The sequence below is a fragment of the Toxorhynchites rutilus genome, chromosome 2 (genome assembly GCF_029784135.1).
Source record: "Toxorhynchites rutilus septentrionalis strain SRP chromosome 2, ASM2978413v1, whole genome shotgun sequence".
NCBI lineage: Eukaryota > Metazoa > Arthropoda > Insecta > Diptera > Culicidae > Toxorhynchites > Toxorhynchites rutilus.
The window spans coordinates 260476107-260486785 of record NC_073745.1 but is presented as its reverse complement, the minus strand read 5'-3'; the positions used below and the strand labels follow the sequence as shown (position 1 = coordinate 260486785).

Below are 10679 nucleotides of genomic sequence, written 5' to 3'. Positions count from 1 at the left end.
ATCAGTGTTGGTCCCAGCTCCGAAAGATACTTATTGTATAAATGGAAAATAGTAAGAAATTTGACTAGAAAGTATTCAAATTTTGTAGTATTCAGTATTCAAAATTTGTCAGCCCCTAGGAACCGACGCTAGGCTCAAAGTGTTAAGCAGATCATAAACAGCATAGAGTACTTTAAAAAAATAAGAAAGTACAGAAAATGCATAATAGCCACAACAAATTAGGATAGCGTTGCAGAGCGTGAAGGAATCGACAGCCTAAGCCAAGGAAGAGGCGTTTTTACCGTTTGAGTACAGAGTAATTTCTGTGAGCATGCGGAAATATTTGCTTATATTTATATGAATTGATGGATTGGCGCAAAAAAAATACCCCGTTAAGTGCCAAGTCAGAAATGCTTTCATTTTACATAGTGAATATGCAATTCTAATCCCACTTGTCAGAAATGTTTCAAAAGACAAACAATTATAGCAGGTTGTAACATGACGGCATTGTTGACGTAGAACTACGCTGTTATTTTATATATGTCGCTTGTTTATAACTTCGGATATTATTTTATAATGCTGTGAAATTTTAGAAATAACTGTTGAGTAGAATGGTTTGATCGCCCTGAAATGTTTTTTTTTATTGTAGAATCAATTGTCGATATTTGATTGACAATTCATTCTCGCCCTCGCAGAACAATACACTAGCCTTATCGTATGACGCAATTTGTTTCATGTCAATTCATTGAAAATTTACCTCGAACGCTATTCCGGTGGCCTTTTTCTCAATTGATATAGACTCGGCTACAGTCGATTATATACTCGTTGCACCAGTATCATTGTTCCACATCTCATAATTACATCAATATATCTTTGGCACCGTATGGAAACAACGACAATGATAATATTTGCAAGTATCAAATATCATGCTCCCTGTTATTTAGTATTGCCCCAGTGGAATCGCACCTCTGGGAATCGTTCGTACAACGTAAATCAAGCGCCAAAAAAGCTTTTGCCATAGCATGCATACAGAGCCATACATTGGTGGCTCAAAGCTACTAGAAATATATAAACACTTCTCATCATTTTGCGCTATTCTCAAAAAAAAAACGCTTCTGTTAATATTACTGGCCTCTAAAAAAGTTGCATTACTTTCTCAAGCTAAAGATAAGCGCAACTGTCATCCTCAGTGGAGAAGTAACTACAAGTAAGCGAAATGAAATCACATACAAAATTCCAGAACGACATTTACTTTTTTGGTGACTACATAAACGAACTAAACTCTTTCTGTTAATCTCAACAACCTCGAAAAGAGTAACATTAAGGCCTGCATCAAGCACAAACTTAAGGCCTGCATCGCCATAGCGTCGGTTCAATGCATTGACGTCAAAGGCGTCAACGAAGCCTTTATGATGACGGAAAACAAACAATGTTAACTGCTTGAAAAATACTGAATATTTGCATTTATCATCACAACAAGCGATGTTCATTGCTTCGTATCTAGAATGATACTGAAAGTTTGCCTCAGCGAGATCCACTGATCCACTTCTTCTTTTCCTTTGTTCAAGGTGACTTTAAATTTTACGATTTCCCCTTCGTTGCTAGTCGATAAATTGCTCGTTTTTGACGGCAAGGGTAGAATAGCGCACAAATCATCAAAACAAATGTATGAAAAATGGGAAATGCTAATAGTTTTCATGAATTTTAATCATTTACACACCAGGGGATTGTCATGTATAGCATATCAAACAAATCTTAGGGAATTTCCGATTCGTTTGGTATGTGAATCGCCAAAATCCGTTTGCGGCAAAAATAGTTATTAACGTTAACTTTATTCCATAAAAACGTGAACTGTTTTCTGATTTGGCCCCCTTATGAAAGACGAAGTTCTACGTCAAAATAACAAAGCAGCACGAGGTGTATACCCAGTATTGTGATTGACTGTAAATAAACAAAGCCTGAGTTACAAAAATGCTTGATACATTGATCGGAGGAAATTTGACAGGTAGTGCAATGGGGAAAAAGTTGCAATTTTTTTTCAATCAAAATGCTCTTGAAAAATGATGTGATTGACTACGCATGACCAAGGTTAGCTTCACCTGTGTTCGAGAATTAAGAGCAGATATTTTATATAATGCATGCGTTAGAGTTTTGAAATGCGTTCACATACCTGCTTCTGAATTAGAGGAGTCTTCCTTCGATTCACGAGCATAAAGACCTTCGCAGAAAGTGAGTATTAGATTCCTCGAGAACACTGTGCATGACGTTCGGATTATATTATTACATCTGTTTACTTTATACATAACCTCTCTTTCTTCTCGTACGTTTTTACAATTGTTCTTGATATTCATCGTTTCATATGGAGATTGAATTATGAGCATTCGACTTTTAGCGATGCCAACGATTATTTCCTTTCAAATAGTTCCGCACCTCGGTCCTCCATCATCTGACCAATTAAATAAATTTGTTACATTTTGCGATCTTGAACATAGATAAGACTAAATAAGAAACGATTTTATATGTTATCACACGACAAAACTTACTCGACATATGTTTTATGCTCTTTTTTCGACCTTCTGGCCAAATTCAAGCGATTCTAAAATAGTTTTATGGCTGCCTTCTTCTCCTATGTAAATAATTTGCTCCAGTTTTTAATGTTTGCTGCCCTGCTAAAATAACAAACTTTCCGTACTAAATAAGCTTTCGTCTATCTCATTCTAAATTTCGTAAATTTTGAGTAACAAAAAACCTTAAAGCGTTTATTGCTTTCTTTTCTTTATACATGTTCTTCATTCAAGACTAAAACAAAGTAAAATTTTGCATCTTCACTTATGAAAAACTAGAAACAATAACATGTTCCACAGTAAAATCCTAACTCGAAACATTTCCTCGCCATAATCCATTCATTCCCATAATAAGCGCTAACGAATTATAGCGACAGGAACAAGTGCTGTGAATTATTTCAACCAAATCGGCCTCTAGTACTTCCCAATGGTTGAAATAATTCATGCTTTTTGTTCGCTTGCTCTGCACCATAACTCTATTCATTGAAAATTTGTTTAAGATGCTGTATAGTTCTTTTCTCAACCACGTTCGAAGCGCACAGCTTTTATGCTATAACAAATATGGGCTCCTGGAGATCACTTTCCAGTATCCCTCTCTCTCTCTCTGTACCTCTGTCTTTCGACCGTTGTAATCGCGACGTTAGTGAATTATATTCATACACAATCAAAGCACTGTTAGTTGATTTTTAATGAATTTGGTGTCTCTCAAATGGTAGAAGTTGTTGTTTTGTATGAGTTGTTCTTCGTGAATGATGAAAGTAGAAAATAAACAAGTTATGTGCAATAGAGAAACGTAGAAACAGGTGACCCTTCTGTGGTGTTTGAATTCTGCTACAACCAAAGAAACGCTCGATCGCTTTTAGCGAGCGTGGTTCTTACAGAACGGACGACCACCCTTCGCAAAGAAGCTCTGTCCCTCCAGGTTCTTCTTGCAGCTCTGAAAAAGAAATCGATTGATGGGTTGCTGGTATGGGATTATGCTCATTTGAAGAGGTTGCTTACGGTGCAATTGAAACATTGGCTATGGTAGTTGTTGTTCAAAGCTTCCACCCATTTGTCACCGGCTTCCACGGGGAATCCACAGGCGAAACACTTGGTAGTGAACAGCTCGTTCCAGTCGGCCTCGCAATAGGGATCACCTTCCTCCAGGAAGAACGGGCTGTTGCCGAAGAGTTTGCCGCAGTATGTGCACTTGAAGCACTCGGGGTGGAACTGTTTGCCGATGGCGTTCAAGCAATCACCCTGAAAAAATTTACCAAACAAAAAAAAAAACATTAAAAATTATTATCGTTCTAATTGTTGTGACGAAATTCCTACCTTTACTCTTGTATTACACTTGCTGCAGACCGGGGCCAGGAACTCTTCGAAGCAGTACTCGCAGTAGAGGTCGCCCTTTTCCTCAACGAAACCGATGTCGGCCAGTGGACGCTTGCAGTTGCCGTTGTGGCAGATGAAGTGATCCGGACACCAGATGCGACCGAGAGCGGTGATGAAGGGTCCTCTGAATAGTGATGGTTATGGGATTGTTAATGGACGATTTTTCAAAATTTCAATAATATTTAGAATATTTAAAAATATTCAAACGTCCAGAAGACAATATACCGTCGTGCGGGGTTACTTCCGATACTACGGTTTCTATTGTTTCCTGATAGAAATATATGTAATTCAAAATATTAGAGAAAATGGATTTGGATGTGCCTCGACTACGATCTGCGGACATCATTGATTAATTGCTAGAAAATCCGCTTCCGGTTCGCATGGAATGTTGGTGGAAGCTTACTAGCATACTCCAGGCAAATCGCAATTTTATCAGTGGTTCAAAAAGTTTTGAAATGGTATATTTGGTGTGACTAACGAGGAACGTGGAAAACCACCTAATATTTTTGAAGACACTGAATTGACACATGGCCAAACTCAACAATAACTTGCAGAACGATTAAATGTTGATCAATCATTGAATTGTTCAGTGTCTTCTAAGATCAGCGAAATGTTTTTTGGCCGGTTAACCGAAAACAATTATTTGTATTGAACCGTACTCTGCCCCAAAAAACGAAAAGGAACGGAATATCAGAAAAGGTAACAAAAAGTGATTTTTCTTCATGACAATGCCCTATCACACTGAACATGAACCAAGCGGCCAAGGAAACGGTTGAGCTTCTCAATTGGGACCGCATGCGGCTTATTCTTCACACTTGGCTCCTTCCGGTCATCGTTTATTTTCATCGAAAGGATACGCTATCGCTGATCGCTCTACATTCTTTACAAAAGAAGGTGAAAGATTTTTTTTGCAAACAATTCATAAATAGTTTGAAACTGGAAAAAGCAATAAAAAAATTGAGACAATTTAAGCCAATTTGAGTAAATCGACAAATCAACTCTCAACATCAACTTGTACTGATGATTGCTCGGTGACTAGAGCGAAACTTAAACTGACCTTATTGAATATCCAAGTAGTTTTTCAGTATCTGTCAGCAAATCTACACATCTCCAACTCTCGCAGAATGGGAAACAGAAAATCCGAACCGAACCGAACCGAAGAACACAATTCTCACCATTGGAAACATTCAATACTTCAAAATGTATCGGAGCCCAATAACAACTTTTGCCGGTTGGTGTAAAACTAATCGTATGTCGCAGAATTCAGAATTCGAATTTTCTGCGAGTGTAGCATTTTTTCAGCATAGAAACTTGAAAGGGAAATCAATTTTTTTGCTTCATATTCTGAAGTGTAGACATTTAAGAACATATCCCGAAAAGAACTTTTCGAAAATCCCATTATTAACCGAGTTACAGCCATTTTAGTGATGCGGTAGCTAATCGAGTACAGCATTGACACAAAATCTCAAACGCGTTTTATCGAAACTAGTTCTTTTTTTCAAATTGAAGATACTTATCGACAAGAGACCAAACATGAGTATTTTTGATTCGAATGAAAGTGTGTATTCCGTTTGGGTTGGAGGAAATATGAGTTTTGAACAGCATTTGGACATTTTTTTACTCAAGTGTAACTTTTGAAAAGGGCGTATCGACTCTAATAAGAGAAATCTTTGATAATTTATATCTCTTAAACTATGAGTCCTACCTCAATAGTTTCTTATAAAGAGTTATAGAGTAATGATGTCCAAACGTGAAAAAATATACAGTGAGAAAAAAATTAGTATTTTATTTTATATTTATTTTATATTTTTATTTATAGAAAAAACTTTAATTTGCAATATATACAATATATTAGGCTGTCAAAAAAGTCCTGCGGTATTTCCGCGAGGTGTCGTTGTAAGCGCGTAGTTCTAGTTGTATTCATTGTATCGAGTCATACTATAGCTTGTTGGAAAGGTATTTATAGTCCTTATATTATAGTATAGTCCTTGACAGTGTTTTGTTTGGTTAAGTCGTTCGTGAGTTATAGTGTCGCAAATATGGAGCAAAATAAAGAGACAAATCCAACATATTTTACAGTCAAAGGCAAAAATGCATCTCAAGCTGCCAATAAAATTTGAGTTTATGGACCCGATACAGTTTCCATTTCCACCGCACAACGATGGTTTCAACGTTTTCGTTCTAGTGTAGAGGTCGTCGAAGATGCGCCACGCTCCGGAAGGCCTGTCGTCGAAAATTGCAACAAAATCGCTGAATTAGCCGAGAAAGACCGGCATAGTAGCAGTCGTAGCATCGGCCAAGAGCTGGGGATAAGTCATCAAATCGTTATTAACCATTTGAAGAAGCTTGGATTCACAAAGAAGCTCGATGTATGGGTGCCACACACGTTGACGCAAAAAAACATCTTTGACCGTATCGACGCATGTGAATCGCTGCTGAATCGCAACAAAATCGACCCGTTTCTGAAGCGGATGGTGACTGGCGATGAAAAGTGGGTCACTTACGACAACGTGAAGCGCAAACGGTCGTGGTCGAAGCCCGCTGAAGCGGCTCAGACGGTGGCCAAGCCCTCATTAACGGCCAGGAAGGTTCTGCTGTGTGTTTGGTGGGATTGTCAAGGAATAATCTGTTATGAGCTGCTTCCCTATGGCCAAACGCTCAATTCGGACCTGTATTGCCAACAACTGGACCGCTTGAAGGTAGCACTGATGAAGAAGAGGCCATCTTTGATCAACAGAGGCCGCATTGTCTTCCATCAGGACAACGCCAGGCCACACACTTCTTTGGTGACGCGCCAAAAGCTCCGGGAGCTCGGATGGGAGGTTCTTTTGCATCCGCCGTATAGTCCGGACCTTGCACCAAGTGACTACCACTTGTTTTTGTCCATGGCGAACAAGCTAGGTAGTCAGAAGTTAGCCACAAAAGAGGCCTGTGAAAATTGGCTATCCGAGTTTTATGCCAATAAGGAAGCGAGCTTCTATAACAGGGGTATTATGAAGCTGGCATCTCGTTGGGAACAAGTGATATATGACTTGTTCCCAAAGAGATATATATATATATATATATATATATATATATATATATATATATATATATATATATATATATATATATATAAAGGGTGTGTCACATCACATTGCATCACGGAAAAAACGCTGTAGAAATTTAATTTTTAGGAATTATATCTTCAGCTTTCGCTTATAATCAGATAAGAGTGTATAGATCACGTTAGTCATGCTTCACTGTCAATTTTTCGTAAATTTGGAAAAATGTCGTCGAACGAAAAAGAGCGTTGTGAATTAATCCTGCGCACTCATTTCGAGAATCCGGAGTTGTCACATCGGGACATCGGTAAGATGCTGGGAATCGTCCAATCCACGGTCAGCAGAGTACTAAAACGATACTTCGAGAACCTAACCATCGACCGGAAGGTGAAGAACGGCAAAAATGGATGCTCCGTCAGTGAAAAAGATCACAAGCGCGTAGTTAACCCATTAACGACCAAGCTGTAAAAATTATTTTTTTGACGAAAGCCATTGTTGTATTTTCGATTATTAACGCTAAAGGAACTCCAATGTTCAAGAATTATGTTTTTCCCTTCTTCCATTTTCCGGGAAATGACTGTTCGAAAAATCGAACATTGGCCGAAACCCGCATTTTTTTTGCAAGTACAAACATACTGCAAACTAAAAGTCACTTCAATTAGCAAATATACGTTATTCATAAATGCATCAATTTTGGATTCCCGGAAGAACAAGAACAGGAGAATGGAGGTCTCTAAGTATAAATCCAAATTAATCCACCTAAGGTGAGATGTGGCATTTCTTATTTCATGTAATTTTAACTTATTACTGACAGGCTTTTTCTTTCAAACGAAAGCATATGCTGTGTTATTTTTATTGTTAACTGTGGAGAAATGTCAATGCTTAAAAACTAGTCTCTCCAATTATCCATTTCCCGAAAAAATCGAACATTTTCCAAAACCTGCAAAGTACCAGAGTACTGCTAAAAAACAATGGCATAGAGGGTTGGGAGGTTATTATTCGGTCCGGCGGAAGAATATTCACCCAAACAATCTCATTAGGATCCTCGTTGCACGTATTGATCATTTACTCCAGCTCCTCCACAAAAGAAATTCTACGGGCCGCCATCACCTAATGTTGTTACGGACAAAAAATCATACAGATTTTCGATAATATTTGCTAAATTAATCGATATTTGCAAACATTCACAACTGAACTGATGTTAGATGTGTTGGTGTTGATTCAGCAGAAAAAAAAAATGTTCGTTATGGCCAACGTTCGATTTTTCGAACACTAAATTTCCCCGGCTGTTATTTTCCTGTATGCGGCTCAATCGAATGATTTTCGCTCTATATCACAATGTATGTTCTTTTATCAGAGCAGTACTGTAGAAAACTTCACATATTTTTGTATTTTATTGGGGTTTTTAATGGAAATTGGAAACACCTTCCAAACATACTTGCTTTAAATCGAATTTATTATCCAAAAAAGTTACTCAAAATTGTATGAAATCGATATAAGTGGTAGCTAATAAATTAAGCTATCTTTTGGTGCAAAAACATTACCATAAGGTTCCTGTCCAAAGACATGAAAAATTATCAAAGTTGCTGTTCGATTTTTCGAACGCTTGGCCTAAAATGGGTTAAGCAGTTTAGACGTGATCCGAGAAGTTCGGTCCGGGATGTCGCCAATAAGCTGAATTTGTCAAGTTCATTCGTCCAGCGGACCAAGCAGCGGGAGGGCCTGCATACATACAAGGTTCAGAAGGCTCCTAACCGCGACAAAGGCAAAACATGGTGGGGAAGACGCGAGCCCGGAAGCTGTACACCGAATTGCTGACGATGCCGCATTGCCTGGTAATGGACGACGAAACCTACGTCAAAGCGGACTTTCGTCAGCTGCCGGGCCTGTTGTTCTTCTCCGCAGAGGACAAATTCAGCGTTCCGGAGGAGATTCGCATACAGAAACTATCCAAGTTTGCCTAAAAGTACATGGTGTGGCAAGCGATCTGCTCTTGCGGAAAGCGGAGCGCCCCCTTCGTGATGACCGGCACGGTAAACGGGCAGGTTTACCTTAAGGAGTGCCTACAGAAGCGCTTACTACCACTATTGAAGCAGCACGAGGACCCGACCATCTTCTGGCTGGATCTCGCTTCGTGCCACTATTCAAAGGACGTGTTGCAGTGGTACGAAGCCAACGGGGTCACCTTCGTGCCAAAGGAAATGAACCTGCCCAACGCGCCAGAGCTTCGCCCAATAGAGAAATATTGGGCGATTATGAAGTAGGCCCTCCGGAAGATCCCAAAAGTTGTCAAATCGGAGGCGGACTTCAAGAGAAAATGGATTTCTGTTCAAAAAAAACTACAACCTGACGTTGTACAGAACCTTATGGACGGGGTAAAGAGGAAGGTGCGAGCATACGGGCTTGGGCTCGAAGTATGAATAAAAAGAAAATGCCAAAAGTTGTTTAATAGTTTTTATTTTACTGTCTAAAATTTTAGCGTTTTTTCCGTGATGCAATTTGATGTGACACACCCTTTATATATATATATATATATATATATATATATATATATATATATATATATATATATATATATATATATATATATATATATATATATATATATATATATATATATATATATATATATATATATATATATATAATATACTCCTTGACAGTGTTTAGTTTGGTTAAGTCGTACGTGAGTTATAGTGTCGCAAAATAAAGAGAAAATCCGACACATTTTACAGTACTACTATGACAAAGGCAAAAATGCATCTCAAGCTGCCAATAAAATTTGTGCAGTTTATGGACCCGATACAGTTTCCATTTCCACCGTAACCTCCGTATATATATATATATATATATATATATATATATATATATATATATATATATATATATATATATATATATATATATATATATATATATATATATATATATATATATATATATATATATATATATATATATATATATATATATATATATACATATATATGCAACGGGTAAATTCTACGTGCTCACGCAAAACAAACGTCAAACACAAATGATAATGAGCGCTGCTGTTGATTTTTTTCCTACTATGTGATAATTCAAATGTTATTCTCAAACGAAGTGATAGTGAAACCAAGGGAACACTCTAAAGAAGCAATTGTGATATTAAATTTATAGTTATATCATCAGTGCATGAAGCAATTCAAGATATTAGAACAAAGTATCCGAAATATGATGTTGTCCGAAATATGATTCAGAACGGTACTTTATGTCCATAAGTTCATGACTTGCTTAAAAATTCGACAGTCGCAGGGATAAACTGAAGCACTCTCTAAACGAACACTCAAAGCGTTCTTTAGATGAAATTCTGAAGAGCGTTTCTTCACTGGCCCAACAAAAACAACTAGCCAACACTCTAATAGCTAAAAATATCTAAGAATCATAACACTAATCTTCTATTTTTTAAGAGACGAATGAACTCTCAGAGTTTAAAGTCTCTCTAATTCAATACCTTCCTTCCTTCTATTTTTTTTGTGAAACGATCACTCATTTCAAGTCATTCATCTTGGGGTCTTGTTCGACTCGAATTGTACTTGAAGGACACACATGAAGCATCTGAATAAACATGTCAACAAAAAAGAAACTTCATCTGTACCGGCACCTGGTACCTGTATCGAACGATTATTCTCTCAGTGATGAACTATAAAAGTTTCTGTTTTCAATCAGCCAC

At 37.6% G+C, this 10679-nt stretch overlaps 1 protein-coding gene across 12 annotated transcripts in view; it reads right to left on the bottom strand.

The window, feature by feature from the left end:
- Positions 1-2268: 2268 nt before the first annotated feature.
- LOC129771493 (PDZ and LIM domain protein Zasp-like) overlaps positions 2269-10679 on the bottom strand; it is a 180397-nt gene continuing 171986 nt past the window's right edge. For 11 of the 12 annotated variants that reach the window (XM_055775174.1, XM_055775175.1, XM_055775172.1 and 8 more), the window contains 3 exons: positions 3861-4044; positions 3546-3785; positions 2269-3480 (listed from right to left, as the gene is read on the bottom strand). In XM_055775174.1, coding sequence (XP_055631149.1) covers positions 3403-3480; positions 3546-3785; positions 3861-4044 — 502 coding nt within the window. In that variant the 3' untranslated portion in view covers positions 2269-3402. The remainder of the gene's footprint in view (positions 3481-3545; positions 3786-3860; positions 4045-10679) is intronic. The other variant, XR_008742390.1, reaches the window with a different exon arrangement.